At 46.2% G+C, this 24,023-nt stretch overlaps 2 protein-coding genes across 10 annotated transcripts in view; one reads left to right on the top strand and one right to left on the bottom strand.

Annotated features, from left to right (window-relative positions):
- The first annotated feature begins 6,296 nt into the window (after positions 1-6,296).
- Positions 6,297-11,303, top strand: LOC141501285 (ectoderm-neural cortex protein 1-like). Its single transcript, XM_074205145.1, has 3 exons — positions 6,297-6,313; positions 7,455-9,269; positions 10,274-11,303. The coding sequence occupies exon 2, from the start codon at positions 7,468-7,470 to the stop codon at positions 9,235-9,237; it is 1,770 nt and encodes a 589-aa protein (XP_074061246.1). The 5' UTR covers positions 6,297-6,313; positions 7,455-7,467; the 3' UTR covers positions 9,238-9,269; positions 10,274-11,303.
- A 2,008-nt stretch (positions 11,304-13,311) lies between these two features.
- Positions 13,312-24,023, bottom strand: part of ARHGEF18 (Rho/Rac guanine nucleotide exchange factor 18) — a 110,406-nt gene continuing 99,694 nt past the window's right edge. For 6 of the 9 annotated variants that reach the window (XM_074205136.1, XM_074205135.1, XM_074205137.1 and 3 more), the window contains 5 exons: positions 22,367-22,414; positions 21,193-21,660; positions 19,673-19,994; positions 18,124-18,246; positions 13,312-18,020 (listed from right to left, as the gene is read on the bottom strand). In XM_074205136.1, the coding sequence (XP_074061237.1) occupies positions 17,857-18,020; positions 18,124-18,246; positions 19,673-19,994; positions 21,193-21,660; positions 22,367-22,414 (1,125 nt within the window). In that variant the 3' untranslated portion in view covers positions 13,312-17,856. The remainder of the gene's footprint in view (positions 18,021-18,123; positions 18,247-19,672; positions 19,995-21,192; positions 21,661-22,366; positions 22,415-24,023) is intronic. The other 3 variants (XM_074205139.1, XM_074205140.1, XM_074205144.1) reach the window with 1 other exon arrangement.

The following is a 24,023-nucleotide window of genomic DNA, read 5'->3' as shown; positions in this document are numbered from 1 at the left end:
CAAAGGAGCAAGGAATGGTATCTTGTATCCTTTCATTTTCATAATTTTGCAGCAATCGATTTCAATTGCTTTGTGGCAACATTAACTCTTTTTTTTTTAGTTTGTTTGTTTTTTTTTTTTGCAAGGCAATAGGGTTAAGTGGCTTGCCCAAGGCCACACAGCTAGGTAATTATTAAGTGTCTGAGACTGGATTTGAACCCAGGTACTCCTGACTCCAGGGCCCGGTGCTTTATCCACTGAGCCACCTAGCTTCCCCTAACATTAACTCTTAAACATGAAATTTTTACTAAATGTAAGACATAAGTAAGAATGATAAAAATTAACATTTACCCCAAAGAAGACAAAATCAGGAATATTCAAAATGTAAGAGTCTACCTGTTAACCCAGTCACACTCTCCTTCCAAAGTACTAGTTTTTGTGTGGACATAAATTTAGGGACCTAAGCAATGAGGCAATTAGGTCGGGAGATCATTGTGTTTGAGGCAGTTCACAACTCTGGACTATAAGCCTGGGTGACTGTGCTCTCTTTAAGGAACAGTCTGCACTACACATCATCTGTTAAGGGGGCAAAGGGGGAAGGGGGAGCTCCTTTAATGAACTTCTCTGCTACTCTCTGGGCTTTAGAACAGTGTGAAACAGGATAAAACTTGAATCTGCAAAACTTTCCCTGGTTTGTTGTCCCATTGGTTAGGACCTGAGGCAATGTTCCACTTTCCTCAATGAAAAGCAGTTCCCTTTAAAGCTGGGTTCTGCAAAAGCCTGCTCTCTAGACATAGAGGGCTTTCCCCTTTTAGAGCATAGAAGGAAGTAATAGGTAACACAGAAAAATCCCTGGGAGTTTCCCCTCTTTTAAGGGTTGGTAATGATAGAGAGCAAAGACTTTTTTCCCAGGCCAGTCCCCAGACCAACGCAGGATATTGCTTTCTCACTCACACTCCATCACCTCAGTTCCTCCAATCAGATCAGCTCCCGCACTGATTGTACAGCATTGCTTCCCTCTAGTCAGCCGACCTTGACTTATTTTTTAGTTCTTTTGGTGACTGTGTTTTGTCTTCAATTTCTGTAAACAGTTTCTTTCAACATCTTTTCTGTCTTTTGAAACCTCAGATCAGGGTCTCTAATGACATTTAAAAATTCCAAATCTATATTTCTGTCAGATATGCTACAAAGAATTAACACACAAACTGTAAAGTTTTCCAACAATAGATTTCCAAGCAATAAAACAAAAACAAAACCAAACAACCTTCTCATAAATTAACTGTTGGGAAATTGTATTAGTCATCTTTCCAATAAATCAGTACTTTGACCTCTGAACAGCAATGCTTTCACTCCATTGCTCTCAGAACTTTGGGTGTCTCCTCAAATACCTTTTTACTGAGGGGTTGCCTTTTTTCTCAGTACTGTTTGCATTTCTCTTCAAGATGCCTTTCAGTATCTTTTTTTTTCCCTTGGAGTTAAGTGGCTTGCCCAAGGTCACACAGCTGGGTAATTATTAAGTGTCTGAGGTCACATTTGAACTTAGATCCTTCTGATTCCAGGGCAGGTGCTCTATCCACTTGTGATATCGAGCTGCTCCGTCTTTCAGTATCTTTAATAAAAAAAATTCATTCACCTTCCCTTTTCAGTAAATAAAATAATAAAGGGAAAATATCTTCCATAAACATGTTTTATATATACATATATGTATATATATATACACATACATACATATATATTTTATATTTGAATAAGGATAAGACAAGGTAAGATGTGTTAGGGATTTTAAAAGATTCTAATGAAGCACTCTAAGAAAATCTGAGTGGGCAGAAGCACTTTATACAGGAGGTGGACTGGAGGAAGGCTTTGGCCAGGAAGTAGAACCAAAAGTTAGAGCTAAAAAGTCTGAGGGGGACAGTTTCACAAATGAGCACAAATGGCCAGCCCAGTCCAGTCTGACAGACAAAGTGAATAAAAGGTAATGTTATGAGAATCAAATGAGATTACAACTATAAAGTGCCTGTCACATAGTAGGAACTAAAATGAGTTTCCTTAACCGTAAAATAAAGGGATTGTATCCTGTGATCTTTAAATCTCCTTCTTGCTCTGATTTTTGAACTTTAGTTAATTTATTAATGCCTTTTTCTCTTTTTCATTTATCAAGTTATGTAATTTTCCCCTTCTTCCCCCCCTTTCTTGGGGAAATCCTTCTTCCTGCCTTTCCTAGTTCTCTTGAGCAGTAGGTCCTTCCCCTGAGACTACTTCTAAGTGTATCCTGTCTATGCTTTGTTTGTATATGACCATTTGTAGGTAATCTTCCCTATTCGACTGTAAACTCCTTGAGGGCAGGGATGGTCTTTTGCCTTTCTCTGTGTCTTAGTTATTATTCCAGTTGTTCTTAATGTGAAGCTTTTAATTAAACCTTCATTTATTTCTACAAGCTATTTTCCCATGGTAGTTGAGGTCACAGATTTCAGTGGAAGGAAGGAGGGAGAAAACCCTAGTGGCAAATCCTAGCTTTGCCACTGATTAGACACACCTCAGACAGGTGACTCAACCTCTCTGAGTTTTTAGTTTCTAGACTAAAACAAAAGGGTTAGATGAAATGACAGCTTTGGTAGCTTCTAGACTGATATCTTTGGACCTGTGTTAAGTCCTGGGTTTTTCCTGGGGATGGATGGGATCAGACAGCTGCTGTTGCTCCTTTCAACTTAGATTCTTTGATTCTGTATCTGTATATATTACTTTCTCCCAATAGAATGTAAACTCCTTTAGGGCAGGAATAGTCTCACTTTTGTCTCAGAATTCCACATATTCAGTCCAGTGTCTAGCACACATGAATGAATGAATGAGAGTGAGACTGGAAAGGGAAAGAAGGGTCAATTTGTGAAGGATCCAATATTGCAGCTAGGTGATGGTACAGTGGACAGGGAGTCAGGAAGATCTGAATTCAAATGTGACCTCATTCACTTACGAGCTGTATGACCCTGCGCAAGTCACTTGACACTGTTTTTTGCCTCAGTTTCCTCTCCTGTAAAATGAGCCAGAGAAGGAAATGGTGAATCACTTCAGTGTCTCTGCCAAGAAAATCCCAGATGGGGTCACAAAGAGACACAATTGAAAACATACCAACAGCACCAACAAAACAATGCTAATCAAATAAGTTTGAATTTCAGCCTATTGGCAATAGGGGAGCATGTAAGGCTTTTGAGAGAGAATGTTTGGATCTATGTTTGTTGTTGGCCAAGTGTAGGACAGAAGAGAAAAAGGAAAGATTATACACAAAAAAGTCCTTTGCAGACTATGACAATACTCAGAGAAGGCCTTTCTTTTCATTTTATTAGAGACAATGACTTTTTTTTCTCAGGATTTTTTTTTTTTTTATGGGTGTGGATTAACCCAACTGGGCTGGGTAGGCAGGCAGGCCAGGGTGTGTACAGAACTCACTGGGGATTCTGAACTCTACAGGTAGAACCAGTCTGTTTCCCACGAGTCACATTCATAGGTTGCCCAGATTAAAACCAAGCCTTCAGAAAACCCCAGCCTCAGCACTGCCTGAAAATTCTTTATTTTTTTTATTTTTATTTTTAAAGACAAAGATCTTTCTGTTCTCAATTCACTGGTTAGGTTGTACTTTTTTTAAAAAAATGTTTATTTTTCTATTTTTTTTGAACTTTACAATTTTCCCCCTAATCTCACTTCCCTTCCCCCATCCCCCACAAAGGCAGTCTGATAGTCTTTATATTGTTTCCATGGTATATATTGATCAAAATTGAATGTGTGGAGAGAGAAATCATATCCTTAAGGAAGAAACATAAAGTATAAGAGATGGCAAAATTACATAAGATAACTTTTTTTAAAAAAAAATTAAAGGTATTAGGGGTGGCTAGGTGGCACAGTGGATAGAGCACCAGCCCTGGAGTCAGGAGGACCTGAGTTCAAGTCTAGCCTCAGACCTTAATAATTACCCAGCTGTGTGGCCTTGGGCAAGCCACTTAACCTCATTGACTTGCAAAAACTAAAAAAAAAAAAAATGAAGGTAATAGTCTTTGTTTAAACTCCATAGTTCTTTCTCTGGATGGTATTCTCCATTGCAGAGAGCCCCAAATTGTTTCTGCTGGTTGCACTGATGGAAGGAGCGAGTCCTTCAAGGTTGATCATCACCCCCATGTTGCTGTTAGGGTGTATAGTGTTTTTCTGCTTCTGCTCATCTCACTCAGCATCTGTTCCTGCAAATCCCTCCAAGATTCCCTGAATTCCCATCCATCCTGGTTTCTAATAGAACAATAGTGTTCTATGACATACATATACCACAACTTGTTCAGCCATTCCCTAACTGATGGACGTTCACTCAATTTCCAATTCTTTCTGGCTGAAAATTCTAAAGGGAGTCCGGGCATTCCCCATTTTCCTTCCAAATATTGTCGGCTATTTTCTTCTGTGGTGTGGTGGTTAGAATGCCGGACCAGGACTCAGAAGATTTGAACTTGAATACTGTCTCGGCTATTGAAACTGTGTGGCCAAGGACGAATCGCTTAAATTTTCTGAATCTGTGCTCGGATGACCCATCTCCTAGGGTTGTTGTAAGTTTTAAATGAACTAATGGGTGGAAAGCGCTCTACAAACCTTTAAGTTCAGACAGATGGAGAGATAAGTCTCAGCTTGTTAGTATTCCCTGACAAGGGGGATGAAGTGAGAAGCGAATGTCAATCTGTACCGCATTTTGAGGGCAGATGTATGAGAGTAACGACCCCCTGCCCCCTCCTCCCGCCATCTCTAGGGCTTAGAAATACATAGAAAACCCTTAATCAATGTGAATTGATTGTCAAAAGGGTAAGGGGCCTAGAAGGAGAGAGTGAGGGGGACAGGGTTGGACAGGGAGGGGATCAGGTGGGGGGGCGCTGAGGGGAGTTGGGGGGAAAGTCCAAAGGGATGGGGAGACGATGGGAAAGAGGAATGAGCAGAGAAGGGCCGGGGAGATGGGGGAAAGGAAGGCAAGGGAAAGAGAGGAAAGAGGATGAATCCGCAATAACGAGCGAGTTGTAGCAAATATAATGACAAATATGCTTTATTATGATCAATAATGACATTTAGGAAGAGGCTGTCCCTAGGGAGATACAGACCTCAAGAAACGAATAGTCTAGTGAAAGGAATGGTTGAGGAGAAAGGGAAAGTGTCCAGGAGGCCCAGGGACCCCAAGGTCCAGCCTGGAGGCAGCCGGTGCCACAGAGAGAGGCCACGGGGTGGAGTCCAGCGGCTGGACTCCGGGGTCCGAGTTCAAATCCCGCCTCCTATAGGTGCTAGCCCTGTGAGGCTGGACCAGGCGCCTGATTGCCTCTCGGCCTCAGTTTCCCTCTCTGTAAACAGCACCTGCCTCACGGAATAGTGGTAATGGTCCGATAAGAAAACCGACCCAAATGGTAGTTATTATTATTATTATTAATCTGTATCTTTTTCTTTTTAAATTTTTTTTTTACTTTTTTTTTGCAAGGCAATGGGGTCAAGTGGCTTGGCCAAGGCCACGCAGCTGGGTCATCCTTAGACCTGAGGGCGGATCTGAACTCCCGCCTCCAGGGCCGGTGCTCCACCTGGCCGCCCCTGGATCTTTTTCTTTTTTAAAAAAAAGAGGGATTTTTCTGTTTCTTCCTTCATTCCTTTCCTGCGCATTCTGGCTTCCAGTCCCTTTCCGTCTATTTATCCCTTTTTCAGAGTGTTCCCCTCTTCTGCGTGGCTCGGTGCAGCGCGGGAGTGGCACAGGCCCGAGTTCGGATGCTGCAGCCGGCGGGGGGAAATGACTTCAAGCGCTTCGCAAACCTTAAAGCGCTATAAAGCTGGGGGTTAGATCCGGGCTCCCAGGACGTCGGTTCAAGCCCCGCCCACGCGCGGCCCGGCCCGGCCCCAGCAAGACACAAAGGGAGACCCGGCACGGCCGACATCTCGCGAGGTTCGGCGGGAGGCTCTCGAGCCAACGAGTGTGCGAGCTCCGAGAGCTCTGCTCCGCCATTGGTCCGTCTCGCCGGGGGGGCGGGCTGCCGCGCCGTGGGGGGTCCCCTTTAGCAGGGGGCCAAGGGCGAAAGGGGCGGGACCCCGGAGGAGCTTCTGACCCGTGATTGGTGCGTGGGGTTCAGGGAGTCGAACCAATCCCAAAAGGCCTCCCGCCGTCATTGGCTCCCAACGCGGGGGGCGGGGCGGGCTCGGAGGAGGCGTGTCCGGGCCCGAGAGCTGGGAGTGAGGAGCGGCGGCGGCGGCGGCGGCGGGCGGCGGCGGCGGCGGCGGCGGCGGCGGCGGCGGCGGCGGCGGCGGCGGCGGCGGCGGCGGCGGCGGCGGCGGCGGCGGGGTGAGCCTGGGGGCCGGGGCCTGACCCGGGGGGCAGAGCGCGGGCTGGGGCTGGGGGCGGGGTCCTGGCAGGAGACGGGGGGGGGGGCGCCTGGAGGACCTTGGGGGGCTGAGGAGAGAGTGGGGGCGGGGCTGACGGGATCCCTGGGGGGGCAGAGCGTCGGGGTTGGAAAGGATATTTGGGGGTCCCCGGGGTTTGCAAGCCGAGGGTCCGGGGAAGGCGTAGGCAGAGGGGGGCCCAGCAGGAGGACTGGCTGAAAGCCCATGTGGGGGAGCCCTGGGGGGCCCGAGGGTCTTCAGTGAAGCTGTGGGTGGGGGAGCCCGGATGGGGGCCCTGCGTGGCTGAGGGCCACAGCACGGGGTCCTCAGGGACGAAGGGAGTCCCAGCGGAGCGGGGGGCTTGCCCAGGAGGTTTATGGGCCAGGAGGGGGCCTGGGGGGGAGAGAGGTTGGGGGCAGTGGGCCCGGGCCCTGGTCTAGCCCGGCTCTGGGGCTCCGTTTCCTGTCCTTTTAAGTCAAGGGCAGGGCCGGGCCTCCACTTCAAAGGCTGCCTCCCCCGGAGAGAGGTAATGATTACCCAGGCCTGGTGAACCCACCTTTTCTGGCTGCAGCTCCCTTATCTTTGTGTTCCTGGGCTGTGGCCCCAGTGGGGCTCAGTCAGCACCTGTCTGAAGGCCGGGTGGATGAAGTGCTCTTCTTGGCACTCTGCCCTGGGCCTTCCTCCGGCCCTCTGGAGGCAAGGTGTGTTCAGGGGTAGAAGCCGGAGCCTCTGAGAGGGCGACCAGAGGCACTTTGATGGAGTGGGAAGTTGTGGGACCTCCGGCAACACTCCTCCTGTAAAATGGGAATAATGACCGCATTTAGCTCACAGGATTAGAGATTATAGACGTGGAAGGCGCTCTGAGGTGTTATGTAAATGATATCCATTATCATCATCTCCTAGATGAGGAAACAGGATCAGAGAGGAGAGACTAAGGAAAGGGCTGTGGACGTGCCCACTGGGTGCTAGGGGCTTCTGGGCTCATTGGATAAGAACTGGATTGCAGGGAAACAATCAGAAAATACTTAGTGGAGGAGAGAAGAGGCTCCTGTCCTGGAAGGCTTTGGGGACCTCACTCCTGTTCTCTCTTCCTGTTTCTTTAGAACACAGATCACGATGTCGGTCACCAGCCATGAGACCAGGAAGTCTCGCTCCAGCTCCGGCTCCATGAATATCCAGATTTTCCACAAGCCGGGCCACGCGGACAGCCTCCTGACCCACCTGAACCTGCTGCGCCAGAAGTGTCTCTTCACCGACGTGGTCCTCAAGGCCGGCAGTGGGGTTTTCCACTGCCACCGTGCCGTGCTGGCATCTTGTAGCTACTACTTTGAGGCCATGTTTGGAGGGGGCCTGAAGGAGAGCAGAGAGGGCCACGTGGACTTTGGGGACCGGCTGCACCCGGAGGTGTTGGAGCTGTTGCTCGACTACGCCTACTCGGCCAGGGTGCTCATCAATGAAGAGAACGCAGAGTCTCTGTTGGAGGCCGGAGACATGCTGCAGTTTCACGACATCCGGGATGCAGCCGCAGCCTTCTTAGAGAAAAATCTGCACCCGACCAACTGTCTCAACATGCTGGCCCTATCTGACACCTTCAACTGTGAACGGCTGTTTGAGCTGTCCTGGAGAATGGCTTTGGCCAACTTTGCTTCTTTGTACAAGTCGGAAGATTTCCTGAAACTCCCCAAAGGGAGACTGCTGGAGCTTGTGCAGAGTGAAGACTTGGAAGTGGAGGAGGAAAGCCTGGTCTATGAAGCGGTCATTGGGTGGATCAAGTATGACCTGTCGGCTCGGCATGACGACTTGCCGGAGCTTTTGCGTTTTGTCCGCCTGGCACTTCTGCCTGAGGCTTACCTCAAAAACCAGGTGGCCCTGGAAGAGGTTGTCATGACCCACAAACTCGGCGGGGAAATTGTGGCAGATGCTGTGCGTTGTAAGATGAGGCTCCTGCAGAATGATGGGCCGGTGACAGGCTTCTGCGCTCGGCCCAGGAAGGTCAGCCAGGCTCTCCTGCTGCTCGGGGGGCAGACCTTCATGTGTGACAAGATTTATACGATCGACCAAAGCACCAGCGACATCATCCCGAGGACAGACATTCCTAGTCCCCGGAAAGAATGCAGCGCTTGTGCCATCGGCTGCAAGGTCTATGTCACCGGTGGCCGGGGCTCCGAAAACAGCGCCTCGAAGGACGTGTGGGTCTATGACACCCTGCACGATGAATGGGCCAAAGCGGCGCCGATGCTGGTGGCCAGGTTTGGCCACGGTTCGGCTGAGCTGGCTCATTCTCTCTATGTCGTTGGGGGCCACACGGCTGTGAGCGGCTCCTTTCCGGCTTCCCCCTCCGTCTCCCTTAAACAGGTTGAGCATTATGACCCGCAGGCTAACAAATGGACTTTGGTGGCTCCGCTCCGGGAAGGGGTGAGCAATGCTGCTGTAGTGGGGGCAAAGAAGAAACTTTTTGTTTTTGGCGGCACCAGCGTTAACCAGATTCATCTCCCCAAAGTGCAATGCTTTGATCCCTGTCAGAACCGCTGGACGGCACCCACCACCTGTCCCCAAGCTTGGCGATACACTGCAGCTGCTGTGCTGGGCAGCCAGGTGATTGTGATCGGCGGCGACACGGAGTTCTCGGCCAGTTCTGCCTACCGCTTCCACAGCGACACCTTCCAGTGGTCTAAGTTTGGGGATGTGACGGCCAGAAGGATCAGCTGCCGAGCGGTCACCTGTGGAAACAGGCTCTTTGTGGTGGGGGGCTACTGTGGGACTCAGCGCTGCAAAACCCTTGATTGCTATGACCCTGCGTCAGACAGCTGGAGCAGCATCACCACCGTGCCTTATTCCCTCATCCCGACTGCCTTTGTCAGCACCTGGAAGTATCTGTCTGTGTGAAGAGCCCCCTGTAGAAGAGGGAAATGAGGAAGGTGAGAAGCAGTCTTTCCCATTGAAGCCTGGGCTCGAGTTCCCCTGGGCTGCCAGACACAGCAGGACAGAGGACCAGATGGTGACGTGGGCTCTCCCTGAATGACTACTTTTCAATTCCTGCTGTGGTTTTGCTTTCACTTAAGTCTGCTGAACTATATTTAGATCTCCTTAGCTGTGGATTTTTGAGTGTGGTTTGAGATTAAAATGTCATTGGTAACTCAGGCTAGCGTGAGCTGCCTTCCTCTGAAACAGATTCGTCTAAGCTTCTTGCTTGATCTTCAGTTTCAGGGGAGGCAAAACCTGTCCCATTATAGGAAACCTTGATACCTCAAGGACCAGGAAGGACCAGGCAGTGAAAAGTACTGTGAGAGGGGAGGGGATTCCGGATGGAGGCAGAGGCCCAGGTGGGAGCAGTGAAGGTGGCAGCTGAGATTCAATCTGGTTCAGCCGCGATAACCAGAGCTCATCCAGTGTGGGCACAGCCCTAGCGTGGCCCCTCCTGCACCCATGGGACTTTGTGGCTTTTTCACAGCTCAGTGGTTTGCTTCCACTGACCCTAAGCCTTTGAAGTGCTCCTTAATCATGTCCCAGACAGACCTTCTAACTTCTTAATAAGCCATGAATTACATCAGAGAAACTTAGCATGCTTCCAGGATATCCTACAGAGATGAATTCTTTTGTCAGAACAAGATCAGACCCGATCTTCTCAGAGCTAAGGGCAATTCATTTTAATTTGTCTTTGAAAACATGAAAGCTTTTTCCTTGGAAAGGACCTTGCCAGGGATTTTTTATGTATCTAATGGTACCCACTTCAGTACACTCTCCCTATACATACTAAAAGGAGAGAGCCCAGTCCTCTGGTCTTGTGATTCGATCTGGAATTTGTCCTTCATTGGAGGCTCTAACTGTGGATGGTCCCACTGGTCCCTTCTCCCCTGCTTGCCTTCCCATCACATCACTGGGCAGCTGTTAACTACATGATGCTTTCCTTTATTCTCCACAGGAGGTCTGGGCATCTACTCGCATTGTCTTGCCACAGAAGATCCTTGGAAAGTCATGTCAGCCCGAGAGGCCTGCCTTGCAGCTGTGGAGCACAGTATCTCTTACAGATGTGACTCTGGGATTGATCACTGGAGAAAAGTGGGCTTGCCACTAAGAGTGAAAAACTATTGACTTACGTTAGTTTTGTAGATTTGGGACATATGCTGTGAGCCCAGTTGGCTGATGGATGAAGAATTGTCTAAAGGAAGAAGGGGGGACCACAGTACATAGGCCCTGGGAGGTGGCAGCTTCATCACTGACTGCTCACTCCTCTGACTTTTTTAACCCACACATCAGCATCTCCCTAAGACACAAAAGACAAAATGGTTGTCCCATTGTGGTCACTGATTACAGCGGTTCTGGGGCCAATCTCTCTGCAGTCTGTGTTGTGAACTGTGACGCCTTTGTCTGTGTTGGTGGATTTGGGAGAGTGAAGAATGTTGATCAGGGCCAAGTGTGGTGAAGAATCCTATGTTAGGTCCAAAATGAGGTGGGACTGTAAAATGACAGCTGATTTCAAGTAACTTGAACATTAGCTAGAGGCAGTTCCCAAAGAGATCTGTAGTGGAAGCATCTTTAGAATCTATGTGTAGCATTTGAATAAGACATCCCTTTTTTGATAGTCTAAAGCTTAATAACTGTAGCTATCCCTTATCTGAGAAGGGAAAAAGTCTCCTGACATTTTTCTATCTCGTTTAGTTCCTTACTTTAATATTTTCTTAATTTTATGGAGTTTTTATTCCATATTAATTATTATCATTTATTTAAAAACTATCATTTATTTAAAAACTTGTCTGTGTAGTCTGAATAAGCTGTTTTTTTTAAGTACAAAATTGCCTTAATAAAAACCAAGTCATGAGAGGAGACGGTTGTCACTGTTCTTTTTTGTTCCCTTGGTCTTGACTGCCTTTCAGAGTTCCAAGTTAATAGAAGAAATACGTTTGTTTTATTCTTTTAAGTCACATCGTATTAACAGAGGACAGAGTCCCAGGTGGACTCACTGAACCTGCTACAGGGCTGCTGCTACCTAGAAAGTCAGTTGTGTAATCAGAGCCCTAAATAGGAATTCTCCAAGGTTTAATCATAAAATTCCTAGGACTTTCAAACTTGCTTCTCCTCTTGAGAGTTGCAGAGACAAAGAAACATGTGTTGACTCACCCAAGATCATTTGGCAAACCTAGTCAAGCTGGCACCAGAGTTGGTTCCTGATTAAAAACAGCTCAGACCTAATGAAGTCAGGCCTGCAATGATCATCATTTTGAAACTGGTTCTAAGTAACAATGGGTTCAAGGGACCTGGTTCCATCCTGAATGACTATTAAAGACTTGTAGAGCTGGCCCCATCTCATATAGATGGGCAGGATGGTGGCCCAGAGTTTGTGCCTTGGCATCAATCTATATATGCCCTCCACCCCTGGCCACCAGAAAAAATTTTAAAAACATCTCCAGAGTCCTGTAGAAATGGGGAAAATCAGAGCACCTGCCATATAGGGCTGTCCTGTAGGTTGAATGAATGTCTGGAACCTTCAACGGCCCCTGGATGGTGCCTGAAGGGAGGCCCACCTGTGCCAGCCATTGTTAGATGACTTTTCTTTGTCAGCTGGCATTGCAGGTACAGCTACTCTCCACTTTAGCCAGGAGGAAGGTGAGGCTGTGCTTCGAGCTATCAACTCCATGATGGCAGGAACTGTGATTTAGTGGAATCTCCCATCTCCCAGAGGAGAGCCCCCAGTCTTTGGAGATGCCTGTCATACTCTCAAACCAATTCCCTGCCCTTCCCTTCTGACTCCATCCACCTAGGGTCCTTTCCAGGGCAGCACAGGCTGCTTCCTTGGAAAAGAATGCAGGGGCTCCCAGTCCTGGGTTCTGGAGGGTTCTGAAAACTTCCAGAAGCACCAGTGTTTGATGGGCAGTATCTCTCGATGATTCTGTGCTCTGCTGAAGGCCTAGAATAAATTCTCCCCCCACAGACACGGTCCTTCATGGTCCACAGGGCCTTTTTCAGGCACTCAGCTGGAACACATCAACTAATACTCCATCACCCTAAGAATCATCTGTCAGGGCCCTGGGCTGGGGAAGGCCCTGGTTCTTTCAGATTGTTAGAGAACAGCCGCTTGCAGTTGGTAACAGACTTCCCACCCTTCCCCAAGAGCGTGTCCATCCCGATACTTTTTTTGACCTTTTCCGTCCAGCCCAATCCTGTCTCGAGGTCATTAATATCTGACTAAGGTGTCAGACTTAACACTAAACCCCCCTCGGGGTGCATTCAGAGTGGGCCCCATGCATCAGAGACATTCCCTATTCAAGACAGTTTCTCAGCCCTCCCTAAACAAAGTGCCATCCAGCATCATCACTGAGACTTTATTGTAGTTATGCTTAGGATGACATCCTCCTAGCGCCATCTGGCGCCAAGAGCCTTGCAGTATCAAAGATACTGGGGGGGGATGGGGGTGAAAAATGAGGACAACAGTGCTCAATTCCCTGCTCCCTCAGAGCTGCTGTTCGGACATCAGTGAATGTCAAGCAATTTGAAGAACAGAAACATCAGTTTCTTATGGAAATGCAGAAGGCATTTCATTTATTTTTACTGAATTTCACCAAATCTGAGACAAACTCTTTCTCCCCAAGTGGCTCATGGTGGGGCACCATCACAAAGGATTGAGTCTGGCTTGAATGTCAAGGGCGGCACTCCAGAGGTAGCTACTGTAAGGTTTGGAGAGGACTCCAGCTTCTCGCATGGGAAAAGAGCACCTTGTGGAAGAGTTTATGGAAAAACATGGAGAGTATGGACCTGGGGAAGCTGCCCCCAATGCCCAAGGCCATGGGAGTGTGGGATGGACAGAGCTCCATAAAGGCAGGGGCCACATCAGAAGGTTCCTTGTGGCCCTCTACAAGGTGTTCAATCAAGATTTGATTCTAAAAAAGATATTTAGACAGTAAAATGTAAAGAAATATAACTCTGAAAGATCTATCAAGGACAAACTGTTTCCAGAGAACTGATGAAATCTGCTGCCTACCTTCTGACAATATAGAATGGGGCCCAAGGAAGGAATTTGTTTTGTGTGCTTGTTATTAGCTTTTTTTTTCCCCCTTGGGGGTGGGTGTTAATTTAAAAAGAAAAAAATTAAATTAAAAAACAAACAAACAAAAAGCTAAGGCTGAGATGGATTAACTCAAGCCTGAGGTGCACCATTCCATCATTGTCATTACCTTAAGATATCCTCCCAAAGGAAAACTTGTCTGGCCAACCACAAGTTCGCATCTCATCCCCTATAATGAGGGGGTGGTGGTGGTGTTGATCAGCCACAAGGCGACATCGGGCTGAGGCCACATTGGGCTGAGGCCACCAGGCGGACTATTCCTTTCAAAGCAACATGCAATCGATGCCCAGACATATTTCAACTTGAGACACGAGATTGATTTTAGTAATTTTTTTATTGCTAGAAATCAGTACTTGGGTTCCAAGGCTGTTATGAAATCGTGCAGTCAAAAGCCAGCACAATTATTGTAAAAAACAAAAACCAAACAAACCAGGAGGTGAACCAAGATCACAGTACAATTAACGAAGTGCACGAGTCAACAGAAATATTAACATGTGCTTCACCATCAATTTTACAAATAAAATTAGAAGCTAACAAGTGACAGGGGAACTACTGGAAGAGGATATCTATTTACAACCTATCCACTCTAGAACTGAGGAAATTCCCCAACCCCATTGGAGAAGACAGTCCTCTCCTAAAGCTTGTGGTTGGATGGAAATCCCTGGAACCTTCTATCATAATTATGCACAAGATCACTAGATCACAGCATCACAGGACCGGACCTAAGACTAAATAGTATCCAACTCTATCACAGCTCAGTAAAAAGCTATTACGTGAGCACAGAAACAGTTACAGACAAGAAGTTTTCCTTCCACAATCAAACAAATTTAAAGTAAACTTTTCTAAAGTGCTCCAATACTTCAGTACAAAAATATAAAACACTGATTATAAACATGGCACAAATGAAATTTAATGTAGAGTACATATATTGACTTCAAAGGACAATGAGAACTGCTGATGGAAAGGGTTTCTGAAACAGTAAAAAAAAAACAGCTTCTCTTTCAGAACTTCCCTTTCTGAGAGGGATTTGCAACCAGACTGAGGACCTGAAATCCATGATGTCAAGATTGTACAGTTCTTCAAGAAGGAGAGGGTGGGGTGGGGTGGGGTGGGGCTAGGGAGAGAGAGGAGATGGCGCAGAGACAGGATGCAAAAGTTTTAGGAACTTGCTTCTGAGTGGGCAGTAAAACAGAATGTTCCAAGTGCCAAAAAAGGCGAAGGCGGCTTCTGCAAGTTCATATGGAAAAGGTTTCAGTAGAATCCAGCACACCTGCCTGCCCTGCCCGGTGAAATGGGAACATCTTCTAATATGGTACAGCACTCTGGTGGATGCAGCAAAAACACAGGAGCCATCAATCTCTATGAGGGGAAAAACCTGGCCACAGAACAACTGGGAACGTATAGTAAAGAAAAGAAACAAAGGCCTCTGATTCCAGGGCTGTGGGGACAGGCACCATCCAGAGTCAGGGGCAGAATTCTTTAGGAGAGACAACCCTCTTCTGACCAAGACCGTTCACAAAAGTTCACAAAAAGGAAGTCAACTGGCCCTGTCCCAAGTGTTGCAAGCAGGCAAAGCACTTAAACTCCCAGGTGAAGCCCCTGAGAGGTCAGATGAGGCTGTCTTCAAAGGCATCCCATAGTGGCTCTCTCTTCATTGCCCATTATCTTGCCTGCCTGATACAACTGAACTTTTGAATCTGACTTTTCCTCCAAAGGAAGTGAACCTATAATATATGTGTTTGGGGCTAGATTAGTGTGTCAATAATAAGAAAAAAGGAGACTTTTAGTGCCCCACAGACTTTGTGGACATCTCATTTGCTTAAAGCAGGTCTTCCTCAGGTGACTCAAGCTCCTGTGATTAGGCCTAAAATTTTTCTTATGGGCTAACAAAAATTGGAGATCCTGCCCAAACCCTCCAACCATGGAACAGCGAGCCATTAGCCAGCAGGTCCAACATCACAGTTCTCTGAGTGCAAGCCTGCAAGTCCAGAGGTGGGGCTAAAGTTGGAGTCTAGTCATGAATGGAAGCAGACAGAAAAGCTGTCTAGCCTGTCCAGCTTTACATGATGATGATGAATTTTTTTTTAAGGCAACAGGCTAAGTGATTCGCCCAAGGTCACACAGCTGGGTAAATAAGTATTTGAGGCTGAATGTGAACTCAGGTCCTCCTGACTCCAGGACTGGTGCTCTATCCACTGCACCACCTAGCTGCCCCTGATATTTGAAAGAGTAGTTTTCCCCAAGTGTCCAACAGAACCATAGGCAAATAATTTTCATTTCTATGACATTGCTGTGTGACAGATTTTCAGTCAGAAAAACCAAGTTTGGATCAAGACTGCTACTTCCTCCCAGTGTTGGCCTCAGGCTGCTCACTGGTGAAATCATTGGATTAGATGACTTATCTGGCCACTTCCAGTTCAAAAACTATGAAATTTCCTTCATACTGAGGGGAAAAAAGAAGGGGAAACTTTATACCCACAAAACTTTTCTGTAAGCCATTAACCCTATTTTTTTTCCAGGCCCTAACTACTGCAGATGATTCTTTCTACAGGAAACTTCAACTCAATTTCCATCCTCTTTTCTAATCAGTGGATAGATGAGATATACACTTCATTCCAGATGTATTGGTCACATGGAACTTTACCAGAAGCTATAGACTTGGCTCTTACCTGCTGAAAACAGCCCCAAATGTGTCCTTGCTTATCGCCACTTTGTTTTTTTTTTTAGATTTTTTTTTCTTCAAGGCAATGGGGTTAAGTGGCTTTCCCAAGGCCACACGGCTAGGTAATTATTAAGTGCCTGAGGTAGGATTTGAACCCAGGTACTCCTGACTCCAAGGCCAGTGCTCTATCCACTGCGCCACCTAGCTGCCCCTTAACGCCACTTTGTGTGGCTAGTATTACCCACTCCATTTCTGACAATATTCTAAGACTAAGACTTTTTTAAAAAAACGCATTTGTCCTCATTTCAGAACCAGACTGGATCCTAAGGATGTATAATCTACACTCTCTGCTCTTCGGGGGAGGGGGGCAATAGGGGAAAAGTGGAGTACACATAAAGAAGAGAAGGATGTTATCATTAAGGAACAGCTTTGTGGCTTGGGAGCAAAATGCTATGACCTCACTTGAAGGCTCTGGGTCTGCAGCTTCTGCAGACTCATGTAGACCACCAAGCTCTGACTGCCTTAGGTACCCCTGTAGAGAAGCATGTTTCCCCTACATTGGGGTGCTCGATAAGCAGAACTGCAAGTCCCTTAAGGACAGGGCTTAAACATTGAACTACACACCAGCCCACCAAAAACACGCACTGCCAGAATGTGAACAGTCACAGTAATTTTCTTCATCATAACAACTTCAAAATGAGATTCCAAACTCATAATACAACAGTGTGCCAATGAAAACTCCATTTCACTACATGTGCTCATGTTCCCTTCCTTCTCACCATGTTACTGCCATCCATGCAGCTACAGATCTGTAGTGACATCAGACCCTCAACATTCCATCTGTATAAAATTTAAGGCTAGCAGGGCACCCACTGTAACAATCTAGAAGACAAAAGATTATTGGAGAAGGTAATATATTGCACTCTCGACCTTGTAAAAATTATTTCAATTTAGCATCTTCACCAACGATCAGGAAACCATCCCAATCTTAGGTTTACTATGAACCAACACATGATTTACTTTGGGAATTTGTGCTACACACAGCAAAGCCTCAGGAGTGGAGACAAATTCCAGGGCTGACCCTGAAGATGAACAGTATTGTTGTCTGCCAATCTGGGACAGTGGAGGAGGAGGCTTACTAGGATCACCTCCCCCAGAACAGACACATTTCCTAAGCTGGCCTCGGGGGCCTTGAAAACATTTAGCAGTCTGAAAATCCTAATCCACTCCTGTCCACCTTTCAGCTCTTGCACAGGCCAATCTGAGGACAATGGATGATTTGCTGGCCTGTCACCTAACTACTTTCTAAAATTGTATCCACTGGCCAGTTTTGTAAAAACAGATTTAAAACAGATTTCTCTCTTACCCAAATGGGGTCCTATTATTTAGAACAACTAAGTTCATTTATGGTTCAATTTCAATTAAAACTTTTTCTATAGAAGATTAAAAACTTAACCAAGAATCATTGCAAATTCACCAAAAAGAGCATATTATGGTGGATGGCAACACATCAATAGATTCAGAATTGATATACCTAGGCCATGTTCAAGTCCATAGTGGTTAATGCCTGCAAAAAAGAAAAGCCAATGCTAACATTAGCACAATGACCCCTTTGGAGTTCCCAGGTAAACACTGACTGTATGGGAGAAAATCTGGCTTCCTCTGAAGCATCTGTCATGAGGAGATGGGAGATGTCAGCCAGCACTGGGTCTCTGTTGGCCTGGGTCTCCACGGAGATTCTCTCCAAGATGGCAGCACCAAACGTACCCTATACTACAGTGGTTTAGAAAAAGATGACATCTTCCTTATTGGAATCATCTTCAGAGGTGAGCCGAGTAGGAGGGTGGGCTGGGGGGGAGAGAATGGGAGCACTGTTTGGTCTGAAGAAACTCCCTGGGCTGAGAGGAGAGATCTCCAAGGGCTGGACATCTGCTGGCATACATGACTCTGAAAAACACCAGATCCAAGTGATCCCAAGTCAGAAGTCAGTAAAAGATTCCCCACAAAATATCCATTAGCCCCTCAGCCCCCTCCCTGCCCAAGGTCTTACCCTGTTGTACAAAAACATTCTGACTTGTCAGGACAGGACTCAGAGACTGGCGGCCTTTTATAGTGTTTTCTTCTTTACCCATAAACTTGGTGAGACTCAGCTGCTGTTTTAGGTCAAAGGAAGCTGGAAAAAAAGGAGAGGAATTTCCAGGGAATCTTTCAAATTGCCTCCACCCTCCTCAGGTTCCCGAAGTCTAGGGATCTATGAAGGACTGCCAGCTTCTGGACAGGAAACATTTAGATGGCAAAAAACAGCTGGGGGTGGGGGAGAGTGTTGCCCTCCCCTCCATCTCTGTTGCCACACAAGCAGATGTGAGAGATGGTACCTGAATAAATGCCAGCCTTTCACCACAGATGTGGCTGTACACTACTAGGCAATGCTAATCCCAAATCTAAGTCTTCACCTCAAATTCACATGTAATTAAAACAAAGAATAGCATATACATGTGTTTCTATATATGGAGTATTCTTAATCATAGAACAGTTCTGTGGTGGATCAAATACAAGTGGTTGTTTTCATCTTAGGGTCCCTCCCTGCCCTCACACTCCCTCTCACAAACAGCAGTAACCACATGAGCAACAATCTACCTTATAAAAATGTCAAATAAGGAGGCAAAAGCCTTAGGGGGGAGTGAGAGGCACACACAAGCTAACCTGGGTTTCTTCCTCATTTCTGCACCACAAGTTAAAGTGCTTCCTGGCTTCTGGTTCTAAGGATATTAAGTACAATCCAAAGCTCTCATCATTTGGTTCTTTTTCATGGGTGAGCGGTCTTCTGTTCTTTGCCATAATTAAAGCCAGGGCTCTCTGGAGGAATTGGGCAATACAGGGATGCAGTTGCCCAAACACAATCACTCTGGACCAAACCATAGCCCAAGAGCCCAGGCGACACTCTACTCTTATGGCCCACCAAGCAAGAGGCTCCCCAAGGCTTCACATCTGGAGTAGAACTCTAAGGTATTTTTAAGAGGATGTTTTCAGAAAGTGGCCAGATTTGTGGCATTAGTGTTGTCTCTCACTGCAGAGAGTGCAGCTTTAAATTGTCTTCTCAGTGGTAAATATAGCTTATGCTTCTATTTCTGCAATTCTAAAAGCCCTTTAGTGCTGGCTCTAGCCTGGCTCATCTGAGGAACACCCACCCTTACAAATTCTCCATCTCCTTTTAGTGATCAAGACAGGAAAAAAAAGGGATGTGACCCTCAGGAGGGCCACAAGTTTACAAAGGTTCCATTTTCTCTTCACACCTCTTCTTTCTAAGAAGAGTCTGTTTCATTTCTTATAGTTCATGACTCCCCCAACTAACTGTATCAACAACAGTAATGACTTTCGATTCCTCTGCAGGCTACTTCCTTGCCCAGTGGGGACTGGCTTCTCTTCTGCCCCAGGAAACTGGCCAGTGAGCCTTGAACCAAGACTCTCAGGTGCAGTGGGGGATCAGCTGGGTCACCAACACAGGGGGAACCTGGCCTAGTCCAAATATGCCTGGACTGGCCAAAGGCATACAGAGAGCCCCAAAAGGAGAGGGGGGAGGTACAAGTGGAAACACTAACTGGAGCTGTCAGACCGCTGCGAAGCTTTGCTTTTCCCCCCTTTCTCCTTGCTCCCCTTTGTGAGCACGGCCAGCTTGGTAGGAATCTGCTGCTGGACGGCAGCTTGCTTCTGGATCTGGTTGGTGGCACTCAGTAACTGAATCGGCACGTCGCTCTTCACCAGGCGACCCTCGGCTGTGCTGTCCCGACGAGACACCTCTGGACGCTCCGCGTAATCAGAACTGGACAACAGGGTGCTGGTCCTCCCTAAGGGCTTGGCTAATTGCACAGCCCCCTCGAGGCCTTCACCATTGAAACTAGAGGAGGTGCCCAGGGCGTGGCCCTAGAAGAGAAAACTCAGTTTTGATTCAGCTCAATTCATTGCTGCCATCCCTGCTCCATCCCCAACCTTTCCTCAATGCTTTTCTGTTTAAGCAGGAAATACCGCCACCAGGTAAAACCCACAGGTTCCTGGCTGGGAGTGTATTCTCCTTCGGTCAACTTGCTAGGGCACTTCCTAGGTCCTAATCCTGGTTCATTCCCTGTGTCTACAGTTTCTGGTATATATGGCTTCTGTCCTGAACTAAACTGGAATGATGGGCAGGGACAGGATGCATGTCCTTCAGCATCCACCTGGAGTTCTTCAGGACATTCAGGTTCACTTCAGTAATTATTTTATTCTAACAAAGAACAATACTTGATGATTCATGTTCCAAAGCCCTTAATACTTAGGACTTCTTTCCTAGGTCACATTTTTCAGTCATAAAATCATAATGATCCTGGAGCTAGAAAGGACCTGATCAAACACATCCCTTCACCAACAACCTTGGCAAGTGACAAAATTCTAGAACATATTAATGTGATGGTTAATGTACATGTAGAAAAGGAAAGTATGGTCATTAAGAAGGGGTCTGGCAGATCCCCATCAGGCTGGCTCTGCTCAGGAAAGGGGGGCAAGTCATGTCTCCACTTGGAGCAGACTAATCTGATTTCCTTCTTGTCCAGTTACTAAACTGATAAAGCAAGGGAATGTTGCAGTTATAGTCTGACTAGATATTTAGCAAAGTGAATGATAATACAAGTAGATGGAATTTGAACAGGTCGAATTGATGAAAGATGGTTTCCAGTGGTGTGGCCCAAGCATATTTGATGTTACTTGTCATTTTTATCAGCAACTTAAATAGAGTCACATCAGATGTGGTCAGGACAAGAGGACTGGGTAATAAACTACTTGACGTCAGGGCAAAGCTTTAAAAATTAACCTAAATCAAAAGCTCAGTGAGTCAACAATGTGAGATGACAAACAAAAAAGCTCACAATTGGCCGTTTTTACATCTACAGTTAAGACTTTGCAGTTATCCCTTTTGAACTCCCATCAGATTCAGTTTTAATACACCCCCCATCAATCCAGTTCCATTGTCAAAGTCAGAAACTCCTGTTTCCAATGAGAAAAAAGCCCAATATTCAGCCAAAGCCTGAGCTGTCTCCTTCCTAAGCCTTCTCAAAACCCAGCCCCCTCCCAAAGCCCATGACTGCCTCACCTCTCCCCCTTCAGGAGGTAAGGCACCAGGCATTGTGTTCTGCTTCTTCAATTTCTTTAGAAGTTCCATCCGCTCCTTTTCCTTCTCCACAGCTCGCTGAGACTCCCGGAGCCTCTCCAGATCATGCTGGTAGGCCTCCCGTTGCCGGTCCAGCTCCTCTCTGTCCTGGCTCAGCCTCTCCCGGAGCTGCTGGGACTCCTTCTCACGCTCCTGCAGCCGGGCCTCAGTGTATTCCAGTTCTCTCTGCTGCCGGCTGCGCTCACGCTCCCAGCGTTGCTGTTCCTGCTTCAGCTGGTTCTGGAGCTTTTGAACATTGGCTAACTCTTCTCTCTGCTTCTCAAAGTTCCGCTGCTTCTCCTGTTCTAACAGGAAGTTTCCACGGGTTGACTGCAGCCTATACTGCTTTTCTCGGTCCAGGATCATGGCCCTCTGCATTTCAATGTAACTGTCCTGCTGAGCAACCACTGCCTAAAAGACCCAGAACAGAGCAGTCAGGAAGGATTGAGACCACCAGGGGGCAGGGTTTCAGTGATCATTAAATAATAAAAGATTAAAAAAACTATGTCCTCTCAGACTACAAGTTATATACAAGAAAACAGTTAATTAATTTATTTTCTAAATGCCCGTGTTTTCAAGAGAACACTGTACACATTAACAACAATATTGTGAGTTGATCAACTCGGATGGATGCAGCTCAGAGGTCAAGGACAAGTTTGGGAAGACTTGCAATGGACAATGCCATCCACATCTAGAGGGAAAATCTATGGATTCTAAATGTGGAGCAAAGCATCCTATGTTCACTTTTCAAGCTTCTTTTAAGTTTTTCCTTTTTTTCTCTCATGTTTTGCCCCTCCTTAGTTCTCCCATTTCAAGTACTAACCAAGCCCAACCCTACTTAGTTTCTGAGATCAGACGAAATCGGGCACTTCAGGGTGGTATGGCAGTAAGCCCTATTCTTAGTTCTAATTCCTTTTTCACAACAAGACTGATATGGAAATATGTTAAATAGAACTGTACATGTACAACTTTTATCAGACTGTTTGCCACCATGGGGAGGGGGGAGGGAAGGGAAAAATGTGGAACTCATGAATCTGCAAATGGACGAATGTTGAAAAACTATCATTGCATGTAACTAGAAAAATAAAATTCCAATTAAAAAAAGTCCATGTTTTACCTGAAGACTGAGAAGCAGCTGTGATAGTGTCTGTATTCTTTGCACAAGCTGAGAAGAAAAGAAGGATTTTTAGAAGAAAACGACACTGGTTTGAATTGGTATTTAAAATAATGTACATTGACTAAATACCCACTGGATACACTGTCCTAGTGGCTGTGATGTCAAAAAATTTAGGTCAAGTTCTTTGTGGAGCTAAGAGTTTTACAAAAGGATAAGACATCTACTAGCCCATGACAGGCTAAGTGCCTTTAGTGATACGGGGAGGTCATACAGAAAAGAGAGGGCAGATGACTTGGACTTTAAAGGAAAGACAGGTATTCAACAGGCAAGAGGAAGAGGGGGACTAGGTACAAGAAACATAATGTATGAATCTTGGGAGACCATGAGGTGTTTCCTAGGAGAGACTCAATGAGAAGTAGAAAGTGTGGAAAAGAATAATACAAACTAAAGCTACAAAGATAGAACAGTGGGTGGCACTATGGGGCAGAGAGTCCAGGCATTATCGGAGCAAGGATGAAAGGTGTGTGTGTGTGGGGGGGGAGCAGTAGCTCAAGTGAGGAATGATAAGGAATTATGTTAACTAGGGAGGTGGCAACAGAAATGCACAAGAGGGATAATGCAGAATTGGAAGGCCTTTGTAAATGAGAAACAAGAGGCAACAATGATTACAAAAAATGGGAAACTGAATGAATAGATGCACCAGAAACAGTGACAGTAGGAGGGAGAAATAAATTTAAATTTCATTAGGATACCCTAGTAGAGAGATCTTACTAGTAGCTTTTAAATCTCTTTTTAAAAATTAACATTTATATTTTTGTTTCCCATTTTCCCACCCTACATTTAGAAAAAGGCAGATATGCTGACCAACCAAAACTTTGTAAAAAATATGAAGTGAAGCTGGGCCTGGAGTCAGGAAGATTCACCTCCCTGGGTTCAAGTCTGGCCTCAGAAACTTACTGTGTGAGCAGGGCAAGTCATTTAACCCTATTTGCCTCAGTTTCCTCATGTGTAAAATGAGGTGGTAAGGGAATGACAAACCACTCCAATATCTCTGCTAAGAAAAACCTAAATGGGGTTACAAAGACCAGTACGTGACTGAAAAATGACTGAACAACACCATGGTGAAGAAAAGCAAATCCATAATGGCTAAAAATTCCTGTCTCATTCTGTAATCTCTCTTTTTTTTTTCCAGGTTTTTGCAAGGCAAATGGGGCTTGCTTGCCCAAGGCCACACAGCTAGGTAGTTATTAAGTGTCTGAGACCAGATTTGACCCCAGGTACCCCTGACTCCAGGGCCGGTGCTTTATCCACTGCGCCACTTAGCTGTCTCTGTATCTCTCTTTTGAGAGATGAAAATGAACACTGTGGTTTGAGAAGAGAGGTCAGAATGAGAAATAAAGATATAGAAATTATGGACCCAGGGGCAGCTAGGTGGAGCAGTGGATAAAGCACCGGCCCTGGAGTCAGGAGTACCTGTGTTCAAATACGGCCTTAGACACTTAATAATTACCTAGCTGTGTGGCCTTGGGAAAGCCACTTAACCCCATTGCCTTGCAAAAAAAAAAAAAAAAACCTTAAAAAAAAATTATGGACCCAGAAATAGAAGTTAAAGTCCTGAGATTAAAAAGACTATTAAAGGAGAGAATATTTGTGAATA

Source organism: Macrotis lagotis, chromosome X, assembly GCF_037893015.1.
Source record: "Macrotis lagotis isolate mMagLag1 chromosome X, bilby.v1.9.chrom.fasta, whole genome shotgun sequence".
In the NCBI taxonomy this organism is placed as follows: domain Eukaryota; kingdom Metazoa; phylum Chordata; class Mammalia; order Peramelemorphia; family Peramelidae; genus Macrotis; species Macrotis lagotis.
Note: the sequence above shows the minus strand (reverse complement) of the source record. Positions and strands in the feature narration are given on the sequence as shown.